The 16,390-nt window shown below is 46.0% G+C and overlaps 1 protein-coding gene across 1 annotated transcript in view; it reads left to right on the top strand.

The window, feature by feature from the left end:
* Positions 1-599: 599 nt before the first annotated feature.
* Positions 600-16,390, top strand: part of LOC144762748 (uncharacterized) — a 712,524-nt gene continuing 696,733 nt past the window's right edge. The window contains exon 1 of the mRNA XM_078648000.1: positions 600-2,191. Coding sequence (XP_078504126.1) covers positions 721-2,191 — 1,471 coding nt within the window. The 5' untranslated portion in view covers positions 600-720. The remainder of the gene's footprint in view (positions 2,192-16,390) is intronic.

Genomic DNA, 16,390 nt, shown 5'->3' with positions numbered 1-16,390 from the left:
TCCAATAATTTGTAAATTACAGGATAACATTTTCATCTAAAAACCTCTTCTTCCCTGTGTGAACTTTCAAACCCCTGATAGCCGGCACTTTTCCATTTAAGGCACCGATGGAAAATATAAGAAGCGCAGGTGTGCAGTGCCCTGGTATGTAGCCACTACACAACACTATCTGAGTCTTACAATAAAATACTAAGCTTCTTGGATTGCAAACTTTTAATATTCTTTGCAGCATATTTTGCTGCTATGAGATACACAGGAAAAGGGGGAAGAGGTGTAAGGGGCGTTATTACCAGGAGAGACAAGCGCTTCATGTAGCGCCCCATCCCCTTCAGCGCTGGAGGAGGAGGGGAGCGGTGTCAACCCTTGGGTGCCCCCAGCTGGAGAGAGTCGTCTGCAGCTTACAGAGCTGCAGTGAGAGCGCGCCTCTGGGATCCGTTGAGAGCCGGGAGACAGCGCCAGCGAGGGGAGGCGGCAGCATCACCAGCGTCAACAACGTCAGCAGCAGCATCAGTACCGAGCCAGCATCAGTACCAGCATCAACAAAATCAAGACCGGCATCAGCTGCATCATTAACTTGAGCTAGAGGCCCGGCAGATGGGAGAGGGGTGGACGGGCGAGCGCATCAACTGCCTGCGCCGCCCGTGAGCAGAGCCAGGCTCGGAGGTCCCCACCCGACGCCGCCAGCATGTCTTGAGGGCTCCGGCTTGGTGCTCACCTGCCATGGGGAACCAGGATGGGAAGCTGCGGAAGAGCGCCGCGGCGGCGGAGGCGCCGCCGGAGGACGCTTCCGGGCCCAGGGATGCTGAGGGCACAAAGAAAGGCGGCGGCCGCAGGACGCTGGGCAAGCACCGCGGAGAGACAGACAAAAGGAAAAGCAAGTCGGAGCCGGCGTCGGGCGGCCGGGCTTCCGTGTTCAGCACCCTACGCATCCGCAAGAGCCGAGGGCACAAGGATGGCGGTGGCGGCGGGGGCTCCAGGGAGGACGTGCTGGGCAGCCAGGCCCTGCACACCGGCGAGCTGGACAGCGCCCACTCCGTGGCCAGCAAGACGCCCGACCTCAGCCTCTCGGCCGACGAGACGGGGCTCTCGGACGCCGAGGCGGAGCCGGGCTGGCCCGGGCGCCTGGCGCCGCCGCCAGTGGAAGAGGTGGCCAAGGCGGGCGCCCAGCGGCGCCAGGAGGGCCAGAGGGGCAGCTCCGGCTCGGACACGGACATCTACAGCTTCCACTCGGCAGCAGGCGAGCAAGAAGACCTGCTGTCCGACATCCAGCATGCCATCCGCTTTCAGCTGCACGGGGAGGGGGCCCGTGCAGCCCCGGGCCGCCCGGCGGGGTCCGACCCCTCACCCCTGGAGAGCTTCAGCGACAAGGACAGCACCAGCCCCGACACAGAGCCTGCTGCTTACACCCAAGCCAGCAGCGGCACTGAGGACAGCACTGGGCTCCTACCCCCGGAGCCCAGTGCCAGCCCGTGCCTTGAGCCGCAGCGACACAGCGTTGACCCCCCCGAGGAGGTGGCCACCCCCACCCAAACTCATCACTCCCCCACCATGTCCCCCAGTGAGGCTGGCACCCTTCTGCTTGCCGACGACACCACGCAGCAGCAGCAAGAGGAGTGGGTGCTGCTGGACTTGGCTGGCACCCCTTGCTCTCCAGGGGGTGCCCTGGAGGAGAAACCCCCTGATCATGCCACAGAGGTCACCACCCCACAGAATGGCTCCATCAGCAGTGGCGGCCTGACCCCAGGCTGGACTGAGTTGCCCCCCACTTCACGTGTCTTCAAGTATCCCTCCCCCAACTCAGTAAAGCCCTATCCACCTATCCACCCCTACTACATTAAAACCACCACCCGCCAGCTCAGCTCACCCAATCACTCTCCCAGTGGCTCACCCGGACAGAGCCCGCGCATCCAGCGTCGCCTGCAGGAAGGGCTCAACTTGAGGCGGGGCGGGACCACCCCGGACAAACGCAGAGGGCCCAGAAACCGGGCCAGACTGTCCCACAGCCGCTCAGCAGACTGGACCGAGGAGTTATGCAGAGGCTCCCGGAAGCGCAGGCATCTCCAGGAGGGCGAGGGCAGCACCCCAGAACTTTTGGAGCACTCTGGTCTGGGTGCTGAGAGCCTGCCCACCCTGAGCAGGAAACACTCAGTGGCACCTGCCGGCAACGACGCATTCCCAGATGTCTTCTCTGGTAAGTCTTCCTGGCTATCATGTGTAGGAACTGGGGCTTGGGCTACATTGCACCAGCCATAACTACAGTGCAACTCAACTTTCTTTTGGCTCGAATCCTTCTCACTGCTCAATACCAAAGGGGAAGTATGATTAATGCCTTAGAAGTGAAACAAGCAGGGAGTTTCAGGCCCAGTGGGTCAGTGGGTATCCCTAAAAAAATCTGATGCCAGAGTAGCTATGGGAATGATTTGATGGATTGTACCGTGAGCATGTCAAACACCATTAGAGTCAAAAAGCGAAATGTTGAGGTATCTGAAATGCACAAATGTACTGCAGCACATTTTATTTTTGTTGGACTGTGAAAACATATTTAAATTTGCTTTCCTTATAAATGGATATTACACTATTTGTGTAGCACGAACTTTGGGGCCAATTAGGATGGCGGACGGACTTGCGTCCATCCGCCACCCCGAGGTGGAGGGACCGTCCGCAAGGGCAGCGGCGTTCCCTCCATGCCAATTAGGATGTGACAGCCACCCTGGCGGTCACATCCTGTATCTTTAACATTGCGGCGGGTGCTGCTTCAAGCAGCACCCGCCGCAATGTTAAAAATGCATGCATTGCATTTGCATGCACAAAGCGGCAGGCACCGCGCGGTGCCTGCCGCTTTGTGCATGCAAATGCAGGGGGGTACCATAGGTACCCCCCATGTGCACCCCCCTTCACCCTGGGGGCCCGCAAGGGCCCCCCAGAAGCAAAGGTCCACATGCTTTTACACGGCGGTAAAACCACCGCGGAAAAGCATGTTTACACATGCTTCCTAATTTGGCTGGCGGTGTCTTGCAGACACCGCCACCAAATAGCAGGCTACACCCCGCGGATCAGCGGCGGACGGACCTGCCATCGGCCGCTGATCCTACCGCCATCCTGATCTGGCGGGTGGAGTTGACAGGGACCGCGGCGGTGAATCCGCATCCTCCGGGCCGGTGGTGGCTTCCACCGGCTCGGAGGATGCGTATTCACCCCCATCCTAACCTACCCCCTAGCTCGGAACAAAAGAGAGCGTATCACAAAGCTTTTTTTTAGTATTAAATAACCATGGTTCAAGTCCTAGATGCTAAAAATAACAGCTTCTTGGTATGATATAAAATGATGAGATATTCTAAAAATTTATGAGATTTCGCACTTTTTAAAAAACCATGGAGTGAGGGAAATTTAGGGGTGAGGAAAATTAGTGTAACTTGCTTTTGCATTCATTTTAAATTCTGCATTATTATGTGAAATGCAAGTCCGTCATTTCACACTATATTTTAGTACAAACCTAGGCTTGCGTGAATTTTTGACACAAGGACTCATTTAAACACAAGCACCATGAACTACAGATGTTCGCATTCTGTTCCCATGCGTTCACAATAAATCTTACCATGCATTGCACACTTGTTTTACATTTGTACCACAATTTGTGTGTAATTACACAATGTGACATATTGGCTTATTTTCGGGAATTTCACATTAAAAATATAATGCAAAATTCCCCAAATTACGCACATTACACCGGCCTATTTAAAATTTCACTCTGGCCTAAGCACATGCTGCTTTTCTGGAAGGACATTTCTTTTGCACTGTGCGGTGGCACTGGTGTGGGTATTAAGGAGGGTTTTACATTCAGAAAGGTAGTTTGCCACTGTGAAGGAAGCTTTCAGGCTGGGTTTTACAGTGACACTTCTAAATCTAACCATAGCATGATAGGAGGATTGTCAGTGCTTAGTTTGAGCCGGTGGTCAAAGGTGGTCGCCACGGGCCCTGTGTTTTTGGGACCGGAACGTACTTTTTCATCATTATGCTTTGTCCCAGAGCAAGAGAGAGAAAGTCAGAAAAGGGGTAAAGAAAGAGGAAGAGACTGACGTAAAAAAAGAGTGACAAAAAAGGGAAGGCAGAGATGAAAAAGAGCCAACAAGAGTGAGCTGAAAAGGCTGTTAGTTTCTGGGGGTGGGTGAGAGGCATGAGGTGGAATCAAGACTATGCAGCCTTGGTATTCAGCAATTCCAACATTCGGCTGGCCGGCCATGAGCTTCATAGAAAACGTTTGGACTCCAGCACTTATTATTTTACAAATTAACCCCTGAGATATGCCAGACCTTGGATTATGGGGTGCGACCGCCGGATTATAGATACTGGTGATACGATCCCTGAGACGGCTACGGGAGATCCATTGATATAGTGGACGCCGTCGCACGACTTAGAAATACGCCGGATTTCGGTTTGCGGGCTGTGATCATATGACTACAGATTTATGAATCTAATTTGTGATACTACGGGTAAATTACTGACACAGTGATTACGGTTCCTATTTTGGGAAGGACGCACCCCCATACTACAGACAGCGCAAAAATATATTTTTGGATAATCCGAACTTTGACAAACGCCTTTCCGAAGATACTCGCTCTTTTGGTACAAGTAACCTCTACCTACGCGTATTGTGAGTTAGCCCTGATGAAGTTCCCATGGCACTAGGGGAACGAAACGCGTTGGCTGTGCCTCTTTTATGAAAAAACGAATACGAATAAAAGTAGAATTTCTTAATTGGCTATATCGACTCTGCTTGGAGTGTACCTTCCCTTTTTTATTTTGTGGACATTTTAACCCGGAGAATTCCACGGCTAGACCCGCCAGGGATGGTGTTGTCACTGAGAGAGTGTCAGGTACTTATGAGGTAAAGCGGAATGCGGCACTGCCATAAATAACCACTTTTTTGAAGAAACAACAATAAAGACGTATTTCTGCTTGAACTGGCTCTGGATCACACCCCAGCTCGGTTTTATATAGGGAAAATATTACTATATCACTCTGCACTGGTTTTACTACAGAAAGCTATGCATGATTTTCTCTAATTGTGAAACTACCCCTCCACAAAAAAACAAGAGCAAGACCAAGGTAATGGGTTTAGCTCAACTTTCTCTAAGGAAGACATATGAGGCCAAGGTTGCACACGCTTTGGTGCATGGCATCTCTGCTTGGAATATTAGTGACCCAGGACTGAAAAAAAGATAGAAAGAAATGTTTAGAAGGGTGCTCTGTGCTTAAAAGTGTCTACACACATGGTCGAATTAAGGGCCGAATTAAGCTACTACTTTGCTTAAGGGACAACGCTTTGCACTATGTTAATTTGGATTTTCAGTTTTCTCTGCCATGGTCTTTTTTGTTGGAATATTATGATAGAGACTAGTGCCCAGATTAATACTGATCTGCAACAAAGAATATAGAAAGATAACAAGATGTATTATGAGTGATTGGCTGTCCAAATTGGAGTTAATAATAGCAGATTGTCTGCCTCCCAAACACCTTTGAAAGTAAAACACATTTGACATTCGCTTCATACACACTATATTAATTATCCCACCACTAAATGTGTACAAAGCCTTTCTGTTCAAAACAGTTGCCAGACTTCGAAGAGAACGTACGAAGTTTAGATTAAATAAGGTGTCAGCACTTGAGTTTAGAGAAAATGGTTGAACCACTATTAAGAGCTTTTACACTCTACCACTAAATGCGCAAAGTTAACATTCTTTCTGGTGCACCTCTCTGCACTGATGGCTCCCAGGGTTATCCAAAAGGTATTATGAATCAAGCATAGGCAAATCCAATGCACTTGGCTTGCACTATGTGAAGAGCTCTGCAGCTATTTGCTTGGGAAGAGCTGCACGGTGGAGGGGCTGGGTGAATGAAGCCAGTGTGCCTGTGAGTATCAGGGAAAATGATCCAGCCAGGACTGCAGATGCTGCTTCTGCTGTTAACAGGTCTAGAATGAATGTATGTGTAATAAGGAACTACTTTTCCACATCACCAAAATCATATTGTAAAATTAACAAAATGATGTGGCCTTGTATTGATCAATCGAGCTGTCTGTAGCCATACTCTGAAAAGGGAGGATTGCCCACACTTGTTTAACAGGTTGATTTCGCCATTTGTTTAGTTTAAACTAGATTATGTGAATCAGCTATTAGTTCCCAGTGAAACCCAAGTGCATTCTGGTACTTGCATAGTTAAGCATTTTCCTGATGTACTTATCATGGCCATTATTGATTGGCAGAGGTGTTATGGACTCTGGAAAGAGAACCTTTCAAGGTCAAGGATTATCTGCCTACGGAAGTAATGCAGAGGAACAGGCAGATGTCTACACCAGACAAAGGCAGACACAAACAAGACCAAACACTGGAACATCACAGAGAAGGCAAAGCAACCTTAATTTGAACAAACAGGGAACAAAACCAATAATGGACAAACACGCTAGGGTACCACTAGGGCTGTACACATGTAAGAATTTCCGCAGCAATAGGACACTTCAACACCTCTGTAGATTACTCTTACAGTTAGTTACGCTACAAATCCCATAGAAAGAGGGCAGCAGAAGTCATTCTGTACCTGGACCTTACTGCTCAAACTAGGGTTGTACTTACTTACACGAGACAAGCCCATGTAGGTCCAGCATGAGACACAGTGGCAATTCCTGAGAAAATAGAAATGCACACTCTCACAAATAAGGCAAGTTAGACTATATGTAACTCAAGACAAAGGATGAGACAGCAGTCGATCCTGGCGGGGAACATGGTGGCCGCAGCGTAAACGTCTGCCGGTCTCCAGTCGGCTTTTCCACATGACGAGTTGAGTGGGGCTCTCCTCACCCTCTACGACACTCTACGGCCCTCACGCATACCTTTATTCTTTCCAATTGGTGATTTTGACCCACTTTTCCTCTCCTCGTAGCGCGAATGATACAGCGTTTCCCCTCAATGGTGCTGGGGGCGGATCGTGGTGTTCTGCCACTGTGTGGGGTTCCCTGCTGGGAGGGAGCTGCCGGGCAACCGCACAGCCGCCGTGTTGCATGTTTCAGTTCCTGGGGCAGTGGTGGAAGAGTCTGCAGTGGTGCTTCGGAGGGATTGGATCTTCAGAAGAATGCTGGTTGGACTGGTGCCCTTAGTTATGATAGCGGTAAGACCTTCCCATTAGGGGAGAGAGCAGTGCTAGCAATACTTTCTGCAACTTGGTCGGTAATATTAGCAGAAAGCTATTATATTATGCCCCTCACTGAATAATATTGAAATATTTTACCTCGCACCTCAAGCAGAGGGGGCTACAGAAGGGACCACGAGTAGCATTATAGGGCTCAGTCAGGGGACAGTTCTGCAGCATATGGAGAGGGGGAAAATGACAGAATAGGCCACCGTTCTAACTGGGAAAGTGTGCAGATCTACTCTCCGCACTAGGGGGGGCCTGGCAACCTCTCTACAAGGGCTGGAGCCTCTGCTCCCTCCTCATTCGGGCTTCGATCCAAATGTTGTAACAAAAGAAGGAAGGAGGGAAAGTGGAGAAAGTTATATCTTCTATGGCCAGTAGATCCCCCAGGAGTAGGGGCAGAGGGAAGAAGGCTGTTGTATCCAAGGTCAAGATCACCCTTTCCCTGAAGTCCTTCTATAAAGTTTTGGCCTTCCCTGCTGTTGCTGCTTCGGAAGCTCCTGGACCCCCAGAATGGAATCCACAGTTGGAGCAGCTCAAGGGCCTAACGTGACAACTCCTGCCCATGCTCCTTTGCTAAAGTCATACCAAGATGTTGTTTTATCTTTAATTTCTATTCCTACATCGAATCAGTTTCAGGCCTTAAGGTAGTGGAGTGGGCAGGGGCATCTGGAGAAGATTTTCATTTTGGGTTGGAGCCTCCACAATCTATACCAATAATATCTGTGGCTAGTCAATCCTTGCATACAAACTCAGAAACAATGGTGGGTTTTCTTCCAGCCTTTAAAAGGGAAATTAAGGGCAGATTTGCAATTTCGGAGCAGAATCAGGTTGCCATACAGTCATCCTGCGCTTCATTGATGCAGAAGCTTGAGGAGGTTTCACTAAGAAGTGAGGTTTTAGAACAGGAGGTTCCTAAATTAAAACAAACGTCAGTTAAGGTGAGCCGATTAACCCATCAAAATAAGGAGATGAAGGAGGACCTGAAACGCCTTGAGAACCACAGCCGGAGGAATAACCTCAGAATTATTAATATCGCTGAGGATGTGGAAGGTTCTGATATTAAGGTCTTTACGATCAAACTTTTACAAGATGCAGTCTTAAAAAATCGCCCAAATATAGACCTTTCAAATGAAATCCAGCGGGTATATCGAAATCCATTAAAAATAAATCTTGGAAGGCAAAGGCCAAGGCAAATTTTTATGAACTTCCTCCCCTTCACTACCAAGGAGCTGTTCTGTCCTCCACTTTAAAAGAAGTGTCTTTTCCAGCAGGCTCCTACTCCTTTTCGATTAGGTCAGATTTGTACCATGCTACCTCGTTAAGGCAGTGGGAGCTGGGGAAAAGGGTGGAAGAGCGGAATAAACTTGGTGCAAAAGCTCAGTTAAAGTTCCCAGCTTCTCTCTGCACAATGTGGAACAATTGTATGCACATACATTGTTCTGTGGAGGAAGCTGATTGAGGAAATTAAAAAGGGGGTCAGTAAATAAAGGGTGTAGGTTTTGGAGGAGAGGTGGGGGAGAGTCCAGATGGATTGAGTTTTCTTTTGGTGACTTGGAGACCACTAGGTTTTATGCCTAGTTCAGTTGAAGGTGGTTCCCCAAGGGAGGGTGGGGGAGCACAGAGGGCACGGAGGGTGAGGGTGAAGGGGTGGGAGGTTAAGGGGGGTCACAAGGTGGGCAGCAGTGGGAAAAAGGAAAAAAAATGTTTTCCCTCTATCGTCTTAGTATTGTAAGTGATCTACGATGTCAGTCCATAGTCATTCTTGTTTCTGACAAGTTAGATGTGGGGATTTAATGAATTAAAAATCCCAACCTGGAATGTTAATGGCAGAGGTTGGCATTGAAGTATGGGGAAGAGAGTAGTGCCCATATATGTCTAATACAGGAGACCCATCTAGATACCCTAGAAGGTAATACAGTATTCTCCAAGTGTTGATGGATAGATCATTTTTTAGTTTCGGAACAGTCTGCACATTGTAGGGGAGTTGCAATTTAAATTAAGAGAGGAGCAGGTTGTGCTATCAAGGCCTCCAGGCTGATAAATCTGAGAGATGGTTGATAGCTACTCTAGACTGTCGGGGGTAGAATTAGTCTGTGTGGTTTTCTATGGGCCTAATAGTGATGATCCTTCTCATTTATCTAATCTTGAATGGAACTTAATGGAGGTCACGGCCCCTGTTATAATGGGGGGAGATTTGAATGTCTTGCTGGACCCTGTTCAGGATAGATCCAACAATGGCTGATATGATAACACCCCTCGAGATAGGAGGACACAAAAAACATCCTTTTAGAATTGGGCTTGTTGGACATCTAAAGATACAAGATGGGTACAAGGCAGGGCTTTACTTTTCATAGTAAGAAACATAGCCTCTTTTCTAGATTGGACTTTTTTTGTTGATAGGATCATGGCGGAAACAATATCATGTATACATATATTACCATCCCATAAATCTGACCATGCAGCTATGATTTTCTCTTTGGTTGGGTATTCTAGTTCTGTGAGATCTTGATGGACTCTAAGGAGAGCCTCCTTATCTGATCCTGAGATACGTGGGGTGTTAAAACAAGCATTTAGGTTTTTTTTCTGGACAACCTTGGTTCTGCCTCCTGAGATATCGTTTGGGACACGTTTAAAGCCTTTCTCAGAGGGGAATTGCAAAGTCAGTCTTCTGCTCAGAAAAGGGCCGAACGTACAACTCTTATTGCCTTAGAGGACAGAGTAGGCCTACTAGAAGGCAGGCTACTTCAAGCTGGAATGCAGTCCCCCTGATGTCCAGGTAAGGTTGTGGAAGCTTATCCATTCTGATCAAAAGGGCTTTATCCCCAAGAGGTATGTACAGGATCAGACCCAGCAGTTAATCGGCACAATAGATCTTGCCATGGAACATTCTGTCCTCTCGCCATAGTGGCGTTAGATGCCGCTAAGGCATTTGATCGAGTTTGCTGGGTCTATCTCTGGGAGGTTTAAGCTCAATGGGGTTGGGCCCTAACTTTATTAATACAATTAAGGCGATTTATGTTGGGGCTTCAGCCAGGATTTTTCTTAATGGTACATTGTATTCCAGCTTCAATATCCTAAGGCGCACAAGGCAGGGGTGCCCATTATCTCATCTTCTTTCGATATCTATATAGAGCCTCTTGCCCAACAGTTGGCTCCTTTAGTGGTCCTATTTAGCTGCTCGCGTTATAGCTGCAAAGTCGCACTCTATGCCGATGATTTATTAATTTATACAGCAGGCCCTTTGACTTCAGTTCCGAGAATAGAAGAATTACTGGGGGAATTTGGCTCTCTGTCTGGTTATTTGGTCAACACTGCCAAAACTGAGGTTATGTGTTGGAACATCACTGACTGAGAGAGGGAAGTAAGTCTTAAGTTTAGATATCTAGGTATCACAATAGTAAGGGATATAGAGAAAATCCCACATTTGAATTTATCCAGTCTCTAAAGAGATTGAATGTTTATTTAGTAGGTGGAGAAACCTTCTATTGACAATCTATGGATGGGTTAATTTGATAAAAATGGTTATCCTTTCCAAACTAACCTATCTTTGTAATGCTATCCCTCTTGGATTCCCCAAACAAGGCAGCGATAAAATCCAGGGGAGGGTGTTGAGTTTCATTTGGACCCAGAAACGAGCTAGGATGTCTTGGAAAAAACGTAGGCATAAATTGAAGAAAGGGGGATTGGCTTTACCCGATTTTAATTGGTATTGTGTTGCCTTTCAGTTTAAAATGTTTCGAATGCTTCTGGCAAAAACAGATGATTTATCTTGGGGGAAGCTTTTGGGGGAAATGGTAAGGCTTTTGAGCGTAGATGGATTTCTATATAAATTTTGTGCTCCTAAGTTCTTTAAGAATTTGCGGCTAAAGGTTTTGAGAGCTGCCTTGGATCTTTGGTATAGACAGGAGGAGGTGGGGTATTTGATATTTTTCTGAGTTTGCCCCAGTCTGGGACTCCCCGGAACACCAGAATGTGTGATATCACCAGAAGGAGTTCTCCCCTGGGAAGTATTGAACATTAAAACCAACAATGAGCTGTCCAGATTTAAGTTAATTCAATTATCATCCTGGTTTGTGGCATCATTAAAGGATATTTGGGATAATTAGAGTTGTCCCTTCAAGACATCAGGCTTTAAAACAAGGAAGTGTCAAGGTGGTACAAGGGACTTTTAGTGGCAGAAGAGAGAACGTTATTACCCCCTTATGTGGTATGGAGAGGAATCCTCCCAGAGGAGGGCATCTACTCAATTGTTAAACCTGCAAACTTGAAGGGAAACCATTTTTTCACCATCAATCATCTTTATTAGACCCCACACAAAATATCTAGGTTTGCACCTCAACCTCCCCCCAAGTGTGTGAAGTGTGGCTGTACAGGAGCCAATGAGGTTTATTTTTTCGTCGGGTGTCCCTGCTTGAAGATTTTTTGGGACGTTGTAGGTCCAGCACTTAAAGGGATTTTCGATCATGAGATCAATTTAAATACAACTCTTATTCTTCTGGGAGACGATGGAGCACTAACTTTGCTGTTAAGGCGGCCTCATAGAATGTTGCTCTTTTATGTAATCCTTATTGCTAGGAGGGAAATCTGTTTGAAATGGAGGGACCCTTTGCCCCCGACAGCTGAAGATTGGGTTAGGGCTATGGTCAAAATCTGCGACCTTGATCAGAGAATAACAAAGAGCCCTGACCTTTCTATCTGGTCTCCTTTTCTGATTTGTTCTCGATCCCTGGGTGTTGGTTATCCATCCCCATGATTACATCGACTCACTGACAAAGGTGAAGGTCCAGGTGGAATGGGCCAGGGCTAGTGTAGTGACCGCTGGGCGGACATTTAGACAATGCAGTTTTTCTTTGCTGATGCTTTTTGGTGACATGAGGGAAAAAAATAGAGACTGTAGTTGCCTCGTGGATCCAGGGGCCAACCCCTGTACAAAAAGAATACACATTTACACAGGTGACCACAAATAGCACACTTACCAGCCATAAGAGCCCAACAGAAGTACACAGAGCAAGTGTTAGAACGCAGCTTAAGAGCAGTAGCAAATAGTAACAGGTCATTCAAGAAAACACTGGAGAACAAGCAGGGTAGGGAAAGTACAAGGATATTAAGAACTGTAGCAAATAAGAGACTGGATCTAAAAGGCAACAACAGCGCTAGGATGCCTGGCTTCACCTTGGGGGTGCCCAGTAGGGGGCATCTCACAGGGATAGCCAGGAAGAGTTCCACAGCGGTATACAGCGCCAGGATGCCTGGAAGGTGATAGTGCGCTTTACAAGTATACACACATTTACATTGTAAGAGAAGCACAGAGTAAGGGCACATAAGCAAGGAACAGAAGCTAGGAGACTTGGGGAAAATACAAGAGCAATGGCAAACCAAAGGAAGAAGAAGAGGCAAATAATAACAGGAACAGAAGGAACAGACTAGGAATAATTAGAAAGGGAGCATCCCAGAGGCTGCACCTAACTGTCGAAAATGGGCAGATAAGGGAGTAAAGCAAAAGCAATGCAGGACCTGGATCAAGGTGCAGTAAGCTGAACAGGCACACAACATACTCTGGCTGAAGTCAGGCAGGAACTGGTCAGGAAAACAGGCAACAAGAGATCCAGTACACAGAGGAACAAACTTCAAAGCACGAAGGAGGAGCTACAGGCATTGACCGCTTATAAGTAGTTTCAGACAGTGGCAAGCCCAGGGCTGAGTTACAAGACTGGCCAGTACAATAATAGTCACAGGTGTATGCAGCTCCCACCTCTTTCAAGTCCTGTAAGTAAGAATCCAGCTCTGAGGAATAACAGGACTACACCTATTGGAAGTATTGCATAGTGGATTCTGGGTCTCTGGCAATTGTATTCTGGATTCAGTAGTCCATGAAAGCAAACATAGGTTATCTAGTGATTCCAACAATGAAATGGGAAGCAGACAGACGTCATACAGTGACTATGGATGAGTCTTAGTGGTGATTTCCAGGCGGCAGTTTGTCCATGTATAGCGTCCCCCAGATGCGGAAACAATGATATTGTAACAGAGGAGTCCACAATTTCAGCAGTTGTTCTGCCTTGAATCAGTACTGGGGGTGGAGATCACACGATCTACGAGAGAGATGTTTCTATGCTTTCAAATCAATATTAAACATTATGATTTACATTGAGTCCATCAGATTTCTTGAATATATTAGGAAGTCAATAACGTTACTTCTTATATGTCCATTATAATTAACAATCAGCAATAATGTATTTTTCTACAAAAATAGAAAATACGGTGAAAACATGTAATTATCAATACAAAATTGAATTCCCTGTTTTCTACATAGTTCATTCACATCTTGGATTTCCTGAATATATTGATCCACCCATTTTCTCCTTTGTAGTGCTTTGGGTAAACATTGGGCAATCTCATTGATACTTTCCAAAGTATAATCCTTCCTGGGTTAGGGTCCTAATACACAATCTGTTAAAAATGTTCTTTAATGTACGTCTAGAAACAGTATTTTCTTGAGACGCTCAACAAAAGTGCAATGTTTTCACTATTTTGCACTTGTGGCATAGCCAGCGTGTCATGAGCCCTAGTGCAAGGATGGAAACGAGCCCTATGTGCACTATTAGAATTGTAAAATACACCAATAATCAGGGTTCAGTGGTCCCCTCAAGATCCTGTGCCACTACACCTATTGCACCAACAGAGTCTATGCCCCTGCATGAGCCACCTGTTCAGTTGTTAGCTCTAGACCCCTTTCCACTCCATTGCCTGTCTGATATAAAATGCAAATTCATAACATCCTATCGATGAGAAAAGTGATAACTTTTCTGGCAATTACTTTTCTCAGGAATGGTCCATGATTCCAGTAACTGCTTTCTTGTACAGACCAATAATATTTCTCTCTCTTTGGGATGTTTTTGTAATTCCTGGATTTCATGACCAGTTGCATGTTTCTTGATTTGCCCCCGATAGGTTTGCAGAATTAATATGGGGCAGTCAATTAAATGCTGGCACCTCAGGGCTCTGGGCCTCGTCTTGGTTCCCAGAGGTGGGGTATATTTTCTGCATGCCTTTGATGGCAAGTACCATTTTTTTGTACTGACTTTATTGAACATATGCTGAGGAAAACAGTCATCACTTCCATATGAAATCACTGACACTACCAGAGCCCAAAACCCAGTTAGACTCAGCGTCAGAGCATGACATTTCTATTTAAAAAAAGTCTTTTAAAGTTTGCACCAGGTTATTATCGATACTTTATCCATATGTTTTGCCTTATGTCCAGGTATACATTTTTTCACTCTCTTAAATAATTTTTTCCCCACCTCCTATTAATATCTGTGTTTTCCCATACCAAAATGTCCCTCGTTATTTATTATGAAAATTTGATCTGTTACTTTTCCCTGATGCTGTCCCTTATTGCACTCAGCGGTGGCTGGTTAGTTTTGAAACAGAGGAGTGATCTTCCACAGCGTTGTTTGTGGGGGACGAGGAATGTTTAGATGGGGGTGGGGGGAATGTATGAGGTTCAACTTCGAGAACATACAAAAAACACTGTCTAGTTAGTGTCGAAGTTATTTAAATTAGTGTTTATTTTGGTTCCATAAAAAATCTATAAATAGTGCATTCACAAAAAACAATATTCCCTCTATACTTCAGTGTACTGTTTCAGTGATTCTCTAGTGAGTTCCGTATTTTTTTCGTGTGCATTGAGCACAAGAATAACACTGATAAAATATGCTACAAATATGATGCTATGGTGCACCAAAAACTCAAATTTGAGAAAACAAATACATTAAATGAAGTATTTCGTTGCTCCTTTTCACCAAAAAAGGCACATTAATTACCGTATTCATCTCTCTGTTATCTCTCCATGCTGCCTTTGAAAAATTCAGTGTATATGTTTATACATTTAACAATCCTGAGACAAGCACAAATCACTTAACATTACTTAAAAGTCCATGTGGCTTGATTTACAAAGAGTTTTGCTGTGACTTACTCTTAGTACTCATAGTTTGCCCCTCATTTCCATTATTAAGCTAGGTATTTTCTTTGTAATATCCATTATTCATGGAGCTAGTTCACCCAGAAGAACGTTGGCAAGTACCAGTTGCTATTAGGACTTCTGTTTACTCATGGCTTATTTGTGGACTAAAAGTACCCCATTTTCAGCTGTCCTGATTCACAGGACTTATGTCACAGCATTGAGTGACAAAATATCATCCTTTAGCAGGATATCTTCTACCACTAAATCATCACTGTATGTGTCTTTGCATAGGAAAGTGTGGATGTAGTTTTCTTAACTCTTCTTCTATGTACCTTGAAGGTATATGCATTGTTAAGGTGCAAAGATGTGAGTAACGAATATTGAATCTGTACATAGCTATATATACTTAACAGCTCGATATAGTGGTAGCCCCTATACTATGTATATTGTGAAGGCACATAGATGTGAAGTTGCGAAAAGTAAATCTATACTTACCTATCTATACCTACTATGGCAATATATTGATGGTCAATATCCATATTTTGATTTTAGAAGGTATATGAGTGATCTCTACTGTTCAAGCATTTTATCATATTAGGAGTTCTTATGCCCTTGTGTAGGAAGTCCCCCCCAAGGGGCAAGGTCTGGGAGCTACCAACACGGGGCTCGGGTTCTGCGGGTCCTCTGAGCACGGGGGAAAAGTTGATTTCCTGAGGCCCGGGACGGTGGTTTGGGCGCAGAGTGTTTGTAGTTGGCTGGCTCTCATGCATCAAGGTACTTCTAGTTGTTGGTCAGGACCAGGCAAGGGGGACAAAAACAGGACAGCTGGGCCACTCCCGGTGCTGGCCTTTGCGGTGCTGATGTCCCTTATCTGCTGGTCGTCGTTGGTGTTGTTGGATTACAGACTGGACTTTCATCAAGCTTTGGTCGCGGCAAAGGCACAGTAATCTGGGTATTGGTGCAGCAGGGCTTGTGGAGGCCCTAGCATCTTCTGGCTTGGCAGGCAGACGGATCTGACCTACTTGAGAGCGCTGACCTTCTTCTGGGTGGCTACTGCTCAATGGGCCTAGTGGATCCGTGGCAGCAAGCTGGACTGTAGTAGTGAGCCAGCACACTAGTGAACTAGTAGGTTTTCAGGGGGCACCTCTAAGGTACCCTCTGGGTGCATGTATTAATAAATCCATCACTGGGATCAGTCTAGGTTTATTAATACTAGATGTTTGATATCAAACATCT

This window comes from Lissotriton helveticus, chromosome 6 (genome assembly GCF_964261635.1).
Source record: "Lissotriton helveticus chromosome 6, aLisHel1.1, whole genome shotgun sequence".
In the NCBI taxonomy this organism is placed as follows: Eukaryota; Metazoa; Chordata; class Amphibia; order Caudata; family Salamandridae; genus Lissotriton; species Lissotriton helveticus.
Note: the sequence above shows the minus strand (reverse complement) of the source record. Positions and strands in the feature narration are given on the sequence as shown.